Source organism: Sapajus apella, unplaced genomic scaffold (assembly GCF_009761245.1).
Source record: "Sapajus apella isolate SASKATOON/1434 unplaced genomic scaffold, GSC_monkey_1.0 scaffold97, whole genome shotgun sequence".
Taxonomy (NCBI): Eukaryota; Metazoa; Chordata; class Mammalia; order Primates; family Cebidae; genus Sapajus; species Sapajus apella.
This window is the reverse complement of record NW_022437037.1, coordinates 7,520,385-7,536,678: the sequence shown is the minus strand read 5'-3', so window position 1 is coordinate 7,536,678 and position 16,294 is coordinate 7,520,385. Positions and strand designations below refer to the sequence as shown.

At 50.7% G+C, this 16,294-nt stretch overlaps 1 protein-coding gene across 7 annotated transcripts in view; it reads left to right on the top strand.

The window, feature by feature from the left end:
- AK8 (adenylate kinase 8) overlaps nt 1–16,294 on the top strand; it is a 157,238-nt gene that overhangs the window by 720 nt on the left and 140,224 nt on the right. For 3 of the 7 annotated variants that reach the window (XM_032257696.1, XM_032257691.1, XM_032257695.1), the window contains exons 2-4: nt 2,879–2,963; nt 10,457–10,506; nt 13,688–13,805. In XM_032257696.1, coding sequence (XP_032113587.1) covers nt 2,879–2,963; nt 10,457–10,506; nt 13,688–13,805 — 253 coding nt within the window. Of the gene's footprint in view, nt 1–16; nt 491–2,875; nt 2,964–10,456; nt 10,507–13,687; nt 13,806–16,294 lie in introns of those variants that run through there. The other 4 variants (XM_032257694.1, XM_032257693.1, XM_032257692.1 and 1 more) reach the window with 4 other exon arrangements.

The window sequence follows — 16,294 nt, the reverse complement described above, 5'->3', positions numbered from 1 at the left end:
CGGCCGGAACGCGCAGCTGGGGCCGAGTCGGGAGCCCACGAAGGAGCCCAGCTCCGGGTGTCCGATTAGTGTGTCGCCGTGACCCCGAGGGGGCCCTCGAGCTGGGGACGCCCTCTGGCCCTGCTCGGGTCGGCCTCGGGCGGACCCAGGGGGAGGCAGGAGGCCACTCGGGCCGGGATTTTGGCCCTGGCTGTGCCGCCAGCGGGCTTATGGTCTGAAACCAGTCCTTTCCTTTTCTCGGTTTCCCCACATGTGAAATGCCAGGTTCCAAGAGGTGGTCTCCCGGGGCTTTCCCGACGCTGAGAATTCCCATCTGTCGAATTGGTGGGGAGCTTCTCGGCCCAGGTTTCTGAGGTGGGCGTTGTCCGAGTTCAAGCTGGCATCTCCATCCTCCGAGAGGGCCGCCTCTAGGACAGCAGCATTTCCCACCCTGGCCCCTCCTCCTCAGGGCCAGACGTCCCCGGCAGCTCCAAAGCTCTCATCCTGGGTCCGGACCTGTGACTGGGCCCCTGTAGCTCACCATGTGATCCTCGGCAAGGCCCCGCCCCCGCCGTGGTCTCAGTTTTCCCTTCTGCACTTGATGGGAGTCAAGGCTTTCAGGAGCTAGAGGGGAAGAACTCTCAGCTACTCAAAGATTCTGAGAGGCAAAGGGAAGCTGGAGCTCAGCTTCCAGAACATTTGTCTGCTTCTCAGGGTACACCCCATATCCAGGGGTAATGGCAGGGAGGGCATGGTGGTGTCTGTGGTCATGCGAGCCTCTGTCCTGCACACTGGATAGCTGAGCCCAGACTAAGAAACCTGTGTCTGTACCTTCAGCAAACATGTTTTCCTCGGAAAGTGTTAACTGATCGAGGGATTGCGAGTGATTCCTAAAACTGCTTGACTGGCCAATCAGAATAAAATAGCTAGCTGGGTTAGAAGTCAACAGGTGAGGACAGGAGGGGAGCATCTGGAGCCCTGTGGTCTACTCTAGAGAACCTGATGTGTTTTTCACAGTGATTGTTGGAGGAATTGCTCAAGAAAGCTTTTATTTATTTTGAAACAGGGTCTTGCACTGTTGCCCAGGCTGGAGCACAGTGCTGCAGTCATGGCTTACTGCAGCCTTGAACTCCTGGGCTCGAGCAGTGCTTCTGCCTCAGCCCCTCCAGAGAAGCTGAGACTGCAGGTGCAGGCCACCATACCTGGCTGATCTTTTTTATTTTTTATTTTAGTAGAGATGAGGTCTTGCTATGTTGCCCATACTGGTCTTGAACTCCTAGACTCAAACAGTCCTTCTGCCTCAGCCTCCAACAAGAAAGCTTTTAGTCCAGTATTTCCAGTTTTAGTCATCTGTGTATTCCCTCCATGGTTTTGATCATTTTCATTTTTTATACTTTTTATTTTAAAATAATTTTAGATTCATAGGAAGTTAGAAAATATGGATATCTGGTCTCCCCCAGTAGCCCCAGTGATAACATCTAACATAACTGTAGCACATTGTGAAAACCAGGAAACTGGTATCGGTACAGCAGGATTACCTGGACTGTAGGCCTGATTTGGATTTCCTCCTTTTTTGCCTGCATGGATGTTTTTGTTGTGCTTACAGTTCTGTGCATTTATCAAATGTACAGATTCGCATAACCACTACTGCATTTCCACTTGAACTAATCACTTGTTGAAATCAACTCAACTTTTAAAAAATTAAATAGCTGCTTTGCCTCCTCCTAAGTGATATCCTTGAAATTATAGATTTGGTGTACTTAGTTTTCCAATACACATTAAATACATGATGATTTAAACATGAAATTTAAAATATTTATGTGTGAACCATCTAAAATCATCTCATTCCATCACGCCAGTGATATACAAACATGAATTCACTCCAGCTGTGCTACTGAATGGTTAGAGAAGCTAAGGCCCAGAGAAGGGAAGGGGCTTGCTGATGAGATACAGTGGGGCTGGAACCAAGACTTCCCATGGCTCGGTGCTGTTTTTCTTGCCCCACACTCCCTTCGCTCCCAGAGGGCTGGAGCCCCTTTCCCTCCTTGCCCCTGGGGCTGAAGGATACCCCTTATTGTGACAGCACAGCTGCTGTCAGCTCCCTCTGATTTCTGTGCCTAGGGTTTTGCGACCCCAGAAGCCACTTACCCTTGATATGTTTGCCTGATTGGATGAAATGGCCAGACTATCCCAGGACTATTTAGAAATCTGGCTGGTAAATATTCCATTCCATTCTGGAGGGACACAGGTAGTGGTGATGGTCTGTTTCCCAACAAACATCTGCACTGGGCATCTGCTATGACTGTCAGGCATTGGGGTTCCAGGAGGGCTCTAGGTAGACGAGGAAGCCCACAGAACGCATGGCCTGCTGAGAGAATGATGGCTTGGTGAGTAGGGACAGGGTGAGGCATGAAACACGGCGATGCCTGCAGGCAGGTACAGGAGCATCTGACATATTTACCTAGTGCACATACTCAAGAAGGTATGTTCCCATTGAGATCTGAGACTGAGCAGAAATTAGCCAGGATGAAAATGAGGAAGGAGCTTCATCTGCCAAGGCTCTGAGGGGAACAGTGATGCTTAAGAACTTGGAGAAGGCTTGTTTGGGAAGCCCAAAGGGCCCCAGGGAAGAGGGCCTTGGGACTGCCTACTCTGAATCAGGGCGAGGCTCCTCCACTTCTGCCTCCCTCTAGGTGCTCCCCAGCAGCACCACGTGGCCCCACTCACGCCTCTGTTCATGAGGACCCAAGCAGATGCCAGTTTTGGCAGGAGCTGGGTCCCAGGCCGAAGGCATGTTTGGTGGGGTGCAGTGGAGAAAGCAGGCCCCATAGCTAGCATCTATGGTGACCAGGTGTCCCTGCAGGTAGTAATAACCTGGGTGTCTGCCCTGTACCTACAGAACATGCTGGAGCAACTTCTGATCCACCAGCCTGAGGACCCCATCCCCTTCATGATCCAACACTTGCGTAGAGACAACGACAATGGTGAGCACTGGCTGGGGCTTCCCCTCCCCATCTTCCCCTTCCCTCCTCCTCCTTCCCCTTCTTCCCCAGCTCCTCTGCCTCCTCCTCCTCCTCCTCCTCTTCAGGGACCCTACCCAACCCTGAGAATAGCTGAGCACCATTCTGTCCTACCTGTGTCTGAAGGGAGGTCAGAAGGGAGGGGTTTCAACAACTTGAGGTGGCGGTTAATTGAAAAATGCGTTAGTTTCTTTTGGAGCCCAACTTGTAAAAATTTTCTTGCCAAGTTATTAAAATGAAAACCCCAGAATGGCCTATGGAATCAATTATTAGTGCTTTCGCCTGCCCTAGTTGATGTTGCGTTAGGTTTCAGCTCTCTCATCACTCCACTGGTGTAAGTTTGGTTTCTGGTCTACCTAGACAGGCAAGCACTTGGGCTTTTCCAACGGTCTCATCATTGGCACCTGTTAATGAGTTTCCGAGCTCCGCAAACCTTTGCAATCGACCAGTGCAGGTCAGCCAGACCCAAGGCCAGAGCACAGAACTGGGGGGGAGGGAGGCGCTCACACAAGGAAGGTCCCTCCTTTCTACTCCACTCCACAGTCGATTTGCCAAGAGAGGATCAGTCCCGTCCACTGTGAGCTGTTGGGGAGGACTGATGTCTGGGAGCTTTTATGTTTCTTTCATTGGAGCATTAGCTGCTTTAAAGGAGCTACACTTACCAGTGAAATTAGCACTTGGTACAGCTGAAGACAGAGGCCTGAGATGCCCAGTGCAGACGTTCAGAAGGCCCAAGGTGAGAAATGAAGCTAGGAATAAAGAAAGAGAGAAAGAAGAAAGAAAGGAGGGAGGGAGGAAAAGAAGGACGAGAGAAGGAAAGAGAGAAACAGGTGAGAGAGGAGGTTTCAAGCCTTTTCCTCATGTCCTGCATGGGGGTCCTGACACATCCAGGCCTGGCTGCAGAGCAGGTGGATGATGGAATCTTAGGTCCTGATGCCACTGCATGGAACTAGGTGGGCAGATTCAAAGAGAGACCCTACAAAGGGGCCACAAAGAGACCCTTTTCTGAGCCTCTAGTTAGGCACAAATGGCCGATTCACTGGGCATTCCCTCGTTCAGCAGATGTTGACTGAGAGTCCCTGTGCCCAGGCAGGGGTGGAGCGGTGCTGGGGTGGCCTCGGAACCCCCTTCCCAGTGTCTGATTTTCAGTCTCCCCAACCCCACCTTCCTAGTGCAGTTTATTCTGTCCTGCAGTGACTCTTAGAGACCTCCTTTCTCTGGTTTGCTGTTTATTATATGGCACAGGTGGGAGGTTCTGCCTCTCCAGATTCACCTGCTCTTAGGGTGGGTGTTAAAGCCACCCTGCCCTCCTGAGTGTCCCTTACTGCTGCAGACTTAGGCTTGCCCCCAGGCCTCACTGACTCCATTTGCCAAGGAAGAAGTTCCCACACTCCCCTCGCCCCCATGGAGGCTTGGGTGTTATTCCAGGGCTGTGGATAGCATCCCTGCCTCCACGCAACTACCTTACACTGCCACCACCAGAGAAAGGATGGACAGCAAAGGGAAAGCAAAGTAAAAGGAAACACAAAATAAAAGTGAAAAAGGGGCCAAGCAACAGCTAAAGTAAATCAGAGTAAGACAAAGCCAACCTCACGGCGGGGCGCAGGCCTCTCCTGCCACCCTGCCCCCGCCACTGCCAGGGACCCTTCAGCTCACTCATCTGAAAATATAGAGACCATGAGAGATGGTTGCTCTTTGACCTCACTTCCCTCATTTGTAAAACAGATGTGTTTGGTTAACCCAGAGGGAAGCCGTGAAGCTCTGGTCTGGTCAGTGGTGGCTGAAGGAATGGGACATCCCTGCTGCACGCATGGGTAGGGGGCTCCTAGGGATGCGATGTCGAGTTTCCACTGGTGATAAGCTTCATAGATTTATCTAAATTAAAAGCTGTGCTTGCCAGCCGGGCCAACATGGCGAAACCCCATCTCTACTAAAAATACAGAAATTAGCTGGGCGTGGTGGCACATGCCTGTAATCCCAGCTACTCAGGAGACTGAGGCGGGAGAATCGCTTGAACTTGGGAAGTGGAGGTTGCCGTGAGTCAAGATCTTGCCATTGCACTCCAGCCTGGGTGACAGAGTGAGACCGTGTCTCAAAAAAAAGAAAAAAATTGTGCTTGACAGCTGGGTGTGGTGGTGCACCTGTAGCTCCAGGTACTTCGTAGGCTGAGATGGGAGGATCGCGTGAGGCCAGGAGTTTGAGACCACAGTGCCGCGACTGCACCTTGAACACCACTGCACTCCACCCTGGGCGACATAGTGAAACTTTCTAAAAAAAAAAAAAATGCCTGATAATAATAACTTGAACTCTCATAAATTAGGTTGCACTGACACTTCCTACTGTTTGAAAATCCTACTTGGGGCATGCCCTGTGCTCTTCTCTTTTTTTCTTTCCTTTCTCTCTCTCTCTCTCTCTCTTTTTTTTTTTTTTTCTTTTTTTAGAGACAGGGTCTCACTCTGTTGCTCAGACTGGAGTACAGTGGGGTAATTATAGCTTACTACAGCCTTGACCTCCTGGGCTCAAGCGATCCTCCCGCCTCAGCCTCCTGAGTAGCTGGGTCTACAGGTGCATGCTATTGCACTGGCTAATGTTTGAAATATTTTTACAGAGATGGGGTTTCACTGTGTTGCCAAGGTCTGTGCCCGTGAGCTCAAGTGATCCTCTTGCCTTGGCCTCCCAAAGCACTGGGATTACAGGCATGGGCCACTGTGCCCTGCCGTCTGTGTCTTTAAACCACTAACATCAAGGCTTACCTAGTTCCCCAGCCCAGAAATTCAAGAGCCTTGAATCTCAAGAAATTTGAGGCAGATTCAATCATCTCTTTATGTTTTGATCTTGCCCCTCTGTGTGCAGTTTTAATTTCAATGTCAAACTATCCACTTCATCAGGATTTTGAAGTTTAAACATCCTCTTTTTGGTTTGGATGCAGTGTAGTTGATGTCGGCTGGACAACCACCCTTGCTCCCGCCTCCGTCCCTTCATCTCCTCTTCCCACTCTTCTCAGCGCCCCTTTCCCTTCACCCGCAGGTCTGGGGCTTCCCAGAGGCTCCCTCCATGGAGCCCTTGCTCCTTTCTCTGCATTGCACCTGCTCCATTGCTCTCGAGCAGGGATGAAGGATCCAGACCTGCCTTGTGCCATCTCTAGCTGGGGGCCAGCCTCCTGTCTGTCCTCCTGAATAGCCGAGTCAAGCTCTTGGCCCAGATGCTCTCAGGGAGTAGAGTCACTGGGTCCCAGGACCCACTGTTTTGGGGAGTTTGTTCCCCACAGCCCTGTACCCCACTGCAGGCCTCAGCTGGTGGCTTTTGTGGACGTTGGAACATTTTGTCCTTTGGCTCAAATCCCAACCACTGAAATGGAAAGAAGAGAGGGACACCCATGGGTTTCTCTCCCTTTTCCCAAGCGTCTGCAGACAAGTGGAGCAGAAATGTGAAGGAGGAGGGGAGACTGCCCTGCCTTGGCGACTTGTCTAGGAGTAGGGAGAAGCCTGAATCAGCTAAGCCGAACCCTCATGTGTCCTAGAAGAGTGCAGGAGGCTTGGAGAAACCCATGACGTCCCGTGTATGTTTTTGTTCTTCCGGGCTGGTGTGTCAGGTCATCCTGCCCCCTTCCAGCCACGCAGCAGCGTCTGCTAACTATAGCCAGGACCTCACCCCTTCCTCTTGCTGGGCCTGGGATTAACTGCCACATGCAGTGACGTGGCTGGTGACTGGGGTAGAGGGAGAGGAGACCCAGGACTCATCGCGGTGAGTGAGCGCATGAGGGAGCAGAGGGAGCCCGGCACATGGGCTGGCAGCCCCTTCGCCGCAAGAAAAGCAGATTTAGTACAAAGTGAGCATTTACAGTAGCCCTGGGCAATATTAAAGCAGGCGATGGTGTATATAATGGTATGTTTCGTTTTTTATCAAACGTTTGTCCAAGAAAGCCGTGTATTAGAGCTCCAATACCTAAGGGTTTTCTTGTGAATTTTAAATCATGCTCCTAGTTAAACCTCAAAAGGATCTGTGGATGGAAAGGTTTTTTGATTTCCTTTGAAGTGGTTGGAAGAAGTTGATTACTCTTGGCAGTCAAGCAGCCTTTTATGACACTGTTTATAAATAATTACTCATGAGCAGGGCTGGAGTTTCAAGGTGTTAGATTTTAAGAAACTGAAATTAATCACATAAATGTGTGGGAGAAATTAGGTGGGGACAAAGGCCGTGGATGTTCCCCTTTTAAAGTATGTTCATAGATGTGTACCATTTGGGTGCCACTTATGGGAACCTAGAAGGGGAGGGTTTCCCTGCAGCCCCCAGCCCAGCAACTCTCAGGCGAGTACGTGACTCAGGAGTCAGGTTCATCCCCCAAGGCCATTGCCGAGCTGCATCTCCCTGCCCCTCAGGCTCTGTGCCCACTGAGTCCCGTTGGGTCTTGTCTGTTTTTGGAGGAGCTTCAGCAGGGCCTGTGGTCAGAGCCCTGGAGACGCAGCAGGTAGTGCTGCATGAGGAGACCCAGGTTCCCCACTGCTCCCTCACCCGACTTTGGCCAAGCAGGTGCTCTCCCTGTGGTCCAGGTGAGCCCTCTGCCTCATGGGCCAAGGCTTCTCCACCCTGAACACCCTTCCTGCCACTCCTCCCCAGAAACCTCCCAAGGCACCCTGGCTCCCATCTCACCTCATTCTCTCACCTGACCACATGTCCTCAAAGCCAACTTGTTTCCAGACTTGTCCTGCAAGGAGTGTTTCCTACAGCTTCCTAGAGTGGCTTTTCTCACCCACGGGGAGGGCCCTGGAAGGCCTTGCCCCGGCCACAGCTCTAGAACAGAGAATAGGCCACTGAATGCCCACCCTGGCTCCCACCCCAGAAGCTAAAAACACCTTCCCAGCTTCCATGACAGTCAGGGCCCGAGCCTGCCACCAGAGCTTCACCTGCCAGACTCGGAATCACGGGCAGGTCCCAGAGCACTCCCTGGCAGCTCTGCAGGGCCTGGTTCCTGGGGGGAAGGGCAGCATGGTTGATGGCAGTGCCGTGCCCACGTGTGTCAGTGGCATCATGGGCACGGGCTGCACTGTCTGGTGTCTTCCCAGCCCATCTGGTGGCCTTGCTTGGGGTGTTATTCCTGTGGGGTAGCCCTGAGGGCCTGGCTCCCCAACCTGTGCAGGACTCTGTGAGCCATGCTGGTTTTTATATCTATCTATCTACCTATCTATTGATCGACTGATCAATCGATATAGATATTTTAAGACGAAGTCTTGCTCTGTCACCCAGGCTGGAGTGCAGTGGCGTGATCTCAGCTCACTGCAACCTCTACCTTCTGAGTTCAAGTGATTCTCCTGCCTCAGCCTCCCAAGTAGCTGGGATTACAGGCATGTGCCACCACACCTGTCTAATTTTTTGTATTTTCAGTAGAGACGAGGTTTCACCATGTTGGCCAGACTGGCCTCAAACTCCTGACCTCAAGTGATCTGCCCATCTCAGTTTCCCAAACTGCTGGGATTGCAGTAGTGGGCAATCAACCCCCCTTCTCTTCTTGACTCATCCATTTCCTGCACTTCTACCCAAACATGCTGACTGGCAGAGGGGGGCCCTTTTTAAGACCATAGTAATGCTGGTGACAAAGGTGACAAACGGTGATCATAGAACAAGATGGGGACAGCCAAGGAGGTGGTCCTGAAGCTCACTCTGTGTGGCTTCTCACAGTTCCAGGTGCCATGGGGTGACCCAGGAGGACGAGACTCTGTCTCTGCCCTTGGGAACTTCTCTTCCTGTGGGGACAGCGACTCCTCCTGTTTCTCAGCAGCATGCTGACATTCACCAGCGTCGAAGGCTGCAGCAGCCTGCCACTTGATCACGGGCCACCGCAGGGGAGCAAGAACAAGGATCTCAGGGAGGGAGAAGGAGTGGGAGGCTGGGGGTACCAGGGGCTGGGGAGGGAGGACGTTCCTGATGGGAAATGACAGGTGGCAAGGCAGGAACGTGGAGGGAACATCCACAGGGAGAATAAGAAGGTCCACAGCTTCAGAGGTCAGAGGAGAGGATCGTTCAGTGAGTTACCTTGACTTCCTCCAAAAATGAGAAGGTACCAAGAATTTGGACAAAGATCCATTTAAACCCAAGCAGCCGCTGGGTGTAGATGTGCTAACCATTAAATTACTGGCCAAAAGGACGCTGTCTATCTCCTTTTCTGTGTCTGCCTCCAAACTAGAAGGCCATGCACCTCCCTCCTCTGCTGAGACAAGATTCCCTCCCAGAAGCCTGGCTGGAAGGGGCTCTCATGCAGACGTTAGAGGCTCATGTGAGTTGCAGTGGACGTCTGTTCATCTGTCCCTTTGGGTCAGGGGCCAGGCCAAGGTTACCAGCTCCCTACAAGGAGGGAGAGCTGGCACAATCAAGATGGTGTTCAGCACGTGGGCAGTGTGGGTGCGTCTGTGCAGCCCCCACTGCTGTTCCCTTCATTTTGACCCAAGTGTGATGCCTTCCAGCACCCTTCTCAGCATGCTGGTCATCTCTTCTCCGGTCGCCAGCAGCCACTCTAGCTCCATCTCACCTCATCCTGTCACCTGACCACTGGCCTCAAAGTCTGCTCATTCCCAGACTTGTCCTGCAAGAAGTATTTCCACCCACAGCGGCTTCTCTCACCTACGGGGAGGGCCCTGGAAGGCTTTGCCCCAGCTTACAGGCCTTGAACAGAGAAAGGGCCGCTGAATCTCTGCCCTGGCTCTCCCCCGCCAGAAGCTGAAAATGCCTTTCCAGGGCCTGGAAAGGCCAGGGCCTGGGCCTGCCCCCAGAGCTTCACCTGCTGGGTGAGCCCAGACTCTGGGTCACACACAGGTCCAGGAGCTGTTGGTTCACATCCCACTCTTGTCAGTAGCCTGGGTTAAGAATTCTGTGGGACCAAAACCAGCCAAGACTAAAATCAAACACGCTGCCATTGTCTTCCATTTGCATAGAAACGTCCGTCGGTTTATAAAACCTGAGAAATGTTCCTTTCTCAGGTTTTATAAATCTGGCTCATATACTCCAGGCTTTTCCCATTACTTCCCTCTGTAAAATCATGGGGAATACAATTTGCTAAATAAAAAGGCATAAACATAAAAAAAAAGAAAGCTTCTAAGGTCGATTTATATAAATTATAGCTTTATTGGAGAGAGCCTCCCTGAGACAAAGTCCTTGTTTAAAATGCTTTATGGTGTTTGAAATCCCAATTGCTCTTGATATTTATGGGTTTGGTAAACAAGTTACCGTGTCCATGTCCCCTTGGAGGTAGAAGAATAAACCATCTTGGTGATCACTAAGCTCTCTAAACACAGAGAATATGTTCCGTGGCAAGAGTGCCTCTGAGCCGCTGGGTTACAGATGGCCATGTCACTGGCAGAAAATGAAATCTGGGGAGGGAAGAAGTAAGTACACTCCGAGTACTGCAGACGTGGAAGGCTGCTTGTCATGCTGAGTGGTGACATTCAAATCTTTTTATTCCACAGTGCCGAGGATTGTAATACTAGGTCCACCCGCCTCGGGGAAAACAACCATAGTAAGTGTATCCTATTAAGTGTTGTAATACTGGAGTATCTCATTTATCCCCCAGAGCTGGAATGAGACTGCACCTCCGTGAATTTGCAGTGTAACTGAGCTTTTCTTCTTCTCCTTTTCCTCCTTCTTACTTTCTTCTTATTACAAAAGGTAGTGTGTATTCATAGCAGAAAACCTAGAAACTGCGAAAGACCAAAAATATAATTCCCCGACCATCCAGAGATACGCATCCCCTTAACACGCTTGGGTATACTTCCCAGAGCTTTTTCTTGCCTGCATATACACTATCCTTGCACACCCTTTGTGATATCCTTAGGGTACATTTCCAGAAGCAGAAGTGCTGGGTCCAACAGTATACACATTTCACAGACTGACTTGGAATCCTACAATTCACTCTGAACATTTTAATTGTGAAATATTTAAAAGAATCAGAAAAGCACAGCAAACAATATCATGGATATTCGTGTGCCCAACTCCAGATTTCATGCAAATTTAACATGTCATCATATTTGCTTTGTTTATTCTCTCCCCATGTTGAAGAAAACATATCTTTGAAGATACAGCAAATGCTTGGGCCCACCTCTCCCACCCTCTTTCATCGCTCCCTCCCTAGAGGCATTCACTGTCCAGAAACTGGTGGTGTGTGCTTCATTCATCTGTGGCTTCGATCTTTAAGGTCCTTTTTTTTTTATTTTTCAGAGTTTCACTCTGTTGCCCAGGCTGGAGTGCATTGGTGCAGTCTGGGCTCACTGCAACCTCCGCCTCCGGGGTTCAGGCAATTCTTGTGCTTCAGCCTCCCAAGTAGATGGGACTACAGGCATGTACCACCACACCCAGCTAATTTTTGCATTTTCAGTAGACATGGGGTTTCACCATGTTGTCCAGGATGGTCTTGAACTCCCGACCTCAGGTGATTCGCCCACCTCAGCCTCCCCAAGAGCTAGGATTACAGGTGTGAGGAATCACACCTGGCCTAAGGTCCATTTTAAAGTGCCAGAAACGTGTAAACATTTTATTTGTCTGAGATGGGACCCTTTTTACCTTTTATTTTTTATATTTATTTTTGTTTGAGATGGAGTCTTACTCTGTCACCAGGCTGGAGTGCAGTGGCGCGATCTCTGCGCACCGCAACCTCCGCCTCCCAGGTTCAAGCGATTCTCCTGCCTTAGCCTCTCGAATAGCTGGGACTGCAGGCACACACCACCATGTCCAACTAATTTTTGTATTTTTAGTAGAGACGGTTTCACCACCTTGGCTGGGGTGGTCTTGATCTCTTGACCTCATGATCCTGTGCTGGCCTCCCAAATTTCTGGGGTGACAGGTGTGAGGCACCACCTCCAGTCCCCTTTTCCCTTTTAAAAGCCTGGTTGGTAAATATCAGTGAACCCTTCCTCCGTGACTGGGTCGTTGCTGTAAGCATGTGTCATGGATGGGATGGGGCCGGCTGTTCCCCCGCTTAACTGACACCTTGCCTTCTTCTGAAAAGGAATTAAAATGGCCGATCCTTGTACAAATTAACCTGCATCTGCTATGCTTCTGGAGTTAGTATAGGTGTTCTACTCACCTGTCCGTCTGTCCATTGCTCATCCTTCTGTTGTGCTACAGTTTTTCTATTTGATTTCTCAATATCAGGCTTTAGGGTTCCATGCCTTTCTGCAGTCAACCCACCTGCGTCCAGCTATTTTGCTGCTTCACAATTTGAAGCCAGGGGCTCCCAGACCTGCTGATCATTAGCATTTCCAGGGCGCTATGAAAAATGCAGGTTTCTGGAGTGCCCTACAGACCACATCATCAGAATCTCCTGGAGCAAAGCCCATAAAAACTAGTAGTTAGAACACACTCCCCAGGTAATTCTGACAGTGGGAGTGAGGATGACAGATTCTGCATTTAGACAGAGAAGCTTGTTGAACTCGCTTTTCTGGAAGAGTCTGGTTGCTCAGTGAAGGCTCTTGTTTTGTCTTTGACATTTGAATTCTGGGGCCATCTGTGCTTCGTTCCCTGTCCTAGCTCTTCTCTGGTCACTGGTAGGAATCTGCTGGGCCGAGCAGATTCAGAGCACAGAGACCTGCTTTCAGCAAGTCCCAGCATGGCTGAAGCGATCGAGTTTGTCCTCCCTGTCGAGGTCAGGCCCTGGCAGCTGGTGTTTCAGCAACAAACCTTTTGGTGAATTGCTATCGCCACTCCTGAGTGCCTTCGGAGACACACAGATCTGATAAGATGATGTACAGTCAAAAAGGAGCCCTCTCTCCCAATGCTGTCATTGAGGCTTCCCAGCAGCAGGAACAGGAAGAATGAAGGTTCACCACAGCCCCAGGCCCTGGAAGGTCCTTCAGAACCATCTCAGTGATGAAATGGTCATCAGCACAATTTTGGTGTCAAGAATGTTTCAATGCATTATTCTTCCTTAAAATTTATTCTTCCCAGGCCAGGCGCAGTGGCTCACGCCTGTAATCCCAGCACTTTGGGAGGCCAAGGCAGGCAGATCACCAGATCAGGAAATTGAGATCATCCCGGCTAACACAGTGAAACCCTGTGTGTACTAAAAATACAAAAAATTAGCTGGGCATGGTGGCGTGTGCCTGTCCCAGCTACTTGGGAGGCTGAGGCAAGAGAATCGCTTCAACCCGGGAGGTGCAGGTTGTAGTGAGCAGAGATAGCACCACTGCACTCCAGCCTGGGCAACAAGAGGGAAACCCTGGCTCAAAAAAAAAAAAAAAAAAAAATTTACTCTTTCCTTATAGACTATAGAGTTAATTATCAATGAACTAAACATCCCATTGATAGCACATGCCATCTCCCAATCTTTAAGGAAAAAAAAAAAGAACACTGAGTGTGGGTTGTTACCCATCCTTAGGTTCTGTCCTCAAAGTTCCTGTTCTAAATCTTCCTTGAGATGAAACTCATGGTCCACAGAGCTTGGAAAGCATGCCAAGGGCAGCGAAAATGTAGCCCACTTGTAGGTCTTCCCACTTCATTTAGGTCCGTGCTGGGAGAAGAAGAGATGCTATAGCAGGGCTCTTAGGCCTTCCTTGGTGACCTTCCTCCAGCTGGAAATAATTATGCTTCTCCATGGCCAGCCTTTTCCCCGCACAAGAGGGAAGGACCTGGCTGGCATTTTAATGGAGTCATTTGTGTATTTATTGTTTTTACTAAAATGCTCTTTTCTTCTTTCCTTTCCTCAGGCAATGTGGCTCTGCAAACATCTGAACAGCAATCTCCTCACTCTGGAGAGCCTGGTCTTAAATGAGTTTTCATATACAGCCGCCGACGCCAGGAGGCTTTATCTGCAAAGGAAGGTAGGACTGGCCTTGGGACGGGTAGGCACACAGCGGCAGTGCCCGCCATCACCCCCACTGCCACACGGCCATTGCTTGCCTTGTTCCCATTTCATTTTTGATTAAGTAAAAGAAAATGTTGGGGTAAAATGAGATACAGGCAGGATGTGAAGGAAGGAGGAAGGTATTCTTTACTGGGCCCACGTCCTGTTGGGTACTGAGGTGAGCTTTTGTGGTGGGAAAGGATCACAAGTCGAGTGAAGGAGGCAGTGTTGTCCAAGCCTCTGGTGGAAGGGTAGGCTTGCTCTTTTTCTTCTTAGGGTCAGCTTAGTAAAGGGGTGGAGGCAAGTGCTGAGCCTGGTGGCCCATGCCAGGAGATGCCCGGCTGGGCTGCACCAGCAGGTGAAAGGGCAGCTGTCCAGCTGTTCCCAGAGTGGAAAGCCCCATGTTCTGTACATTAGAGGCGTTTCCCTCCTGTCGCCCTGGGCACCCTACTGCACAGGGCCCACCCTCTGGTCTGGGCAGTGCCCATTCACTCTGTCCCTCTCATGCATTTGGGGGAGCATCGCAGGAGGTGTGGGTGTTCCGTTTCTAAAAGACCACCAGCTCTACATTTGAAAATCATCTTCTCAAATAGAAACTCACAATATTTCTTCAAAATTCCCTCTGGCTGGGCATGGTGGCGCATGCCTGTAGTCTCCACTACTTGGGAGATGGAGGCGGGAGGATGGCTCGAGCCCAGGAGTTTGAGGCCAGCCTGGGCAACATAGTGAGACCCTGTCTCTAAATAAATTAAAAATTAAAAGAATAGTTTCCTTTGGAGCAGATGCTTGGATCTGCCCTTTGGGGCTTCCTTCCCTGGAACCTGGGCTCTCTCTCGTTTGTGAGCCAGGACGACTGAACAGTGAGGCCAACGCTTCTGTCTTGAGCATTCAGTGCATGCTGTAGGCGTTCCAGGCCTCCCTGCTGGCCTTGTGATCCCAAGGCCTGTTGATTCAGGCCTACAAATGCACTAAGCAAGGCCACCATCAGGCCTCCTTTGACCCTGTGAGACAGAAACGCAGGTGATGGCACCTTCAAGCCAAACCTTTAAACTTCAGTCCGTCACCATGCCAAAGAAAACTTTTTGCCAACCTTGCAGATTAAACTTGAGCATGGCAGTTAAAGACAATGACCAAAAAATGGCCAGAAGTGGAGTGTGGCAGCGAAGGAGTAGGGCAGGGTCCATGGGAGTGGAGGTGGAACTTGGGTTCCCCTTCCCTGTGCCCTAAGCAGGCACTTCTTTTGTATAATGTTTAATTCAGGTCTGCCCTGTGCCTGACCACTAGTTGGGTGAGAACTTGGGGTCTCCCACTGGTCTCTGCAGGGGGGGCTATAGCTGAGAAATGATTGGATCCTGTCTTCAACCTCATTCAATGGGCAAGGCGTTTTTTCTTTCTTTCCTTCCTTCCTCTCTATCTTTCTTTCTTTTTATTTATTTTTCTTTCTCTCTCTCTCTTTCTCTCCTTCCTTCCTTCCTTCCTTCTTCTTTTTCTTTCTTTCTTTCCTTTCTTTCTTTTTCTTTCTCTCTCTCTTTTTTTTGAGACAAGGTCTTACTGTGTCGCCCAGGCTGGAGTACAGTGGTGCATTCACAGCTTACTGCAGTCTCGTCCTCGGTTCAGTTGCTCCTCCCACCTCAGCATCCTCAAGTAGCTGGGATTACAGGTGCACACCACTATGCCTGGCTAATTTTTTGATTATTTTGTAGATATGGGGCAAACGAGTGGAGGCAAGTTGCCCAGGCTAGCCTCGACTCCTGGGCTCAAGGGATCCTCCCACCTAGGTCTCCCAAAATGCTGGAATTATAGGTGTGAGCCACCACATCTGGCTTCTGGACAAGGTCTTCACCATATAGTCATGTGGCCACTGTTCTCCAAGAACTTGGAGGTGAGTCTCCAGGTCCCATTGACCACCAGGGAATGGCAGCTGGCAGGGCAGTTCTCATAGCCAGTCCTTGGCTTGAGGTAGCAGGAATCCACCCGGGCTGCCTGGGGCAGAAAGAGGATTGGGAGGGGGCCACGGGACTCCTGTGACCTGGATGGAGGAAGCCAGGGCCAGCTCTGTGGCTCTTGCAGTCAGGAATCCAGGGCCTCGGCCTCTCCACCTCCCCGGGGCACTTCGTCTCTTACCTGCATCCTCTGTGGTTTCCTGTTCCTCCTCTCTCCGTCTCTCTTATACTGCAGCCACTCGGGAACACCACTCCATTTCTGTCTCCTGTGTCCTCAGTTGAGACCACCCACAAAGGCAGCTTCAAAGCCAAATCCTCAGGAAGGGGATCGGCCCAGGCTAGCTGGTCGGGTGTTCCAGGCACAGTCAGCTCTGTTGAAGGGAGGACTCAGTGAGGCCACAGAGCTCAGACGAGGCCATGAAGACTCCTGCTTGCAGGGGATGGCAGTTTTCCGAGATGGGACTTATGGGCCGGGCGTGGAGGTTCACACCTATGATCCCTGCACTTTGGGAGGCCGAGGCAGACAG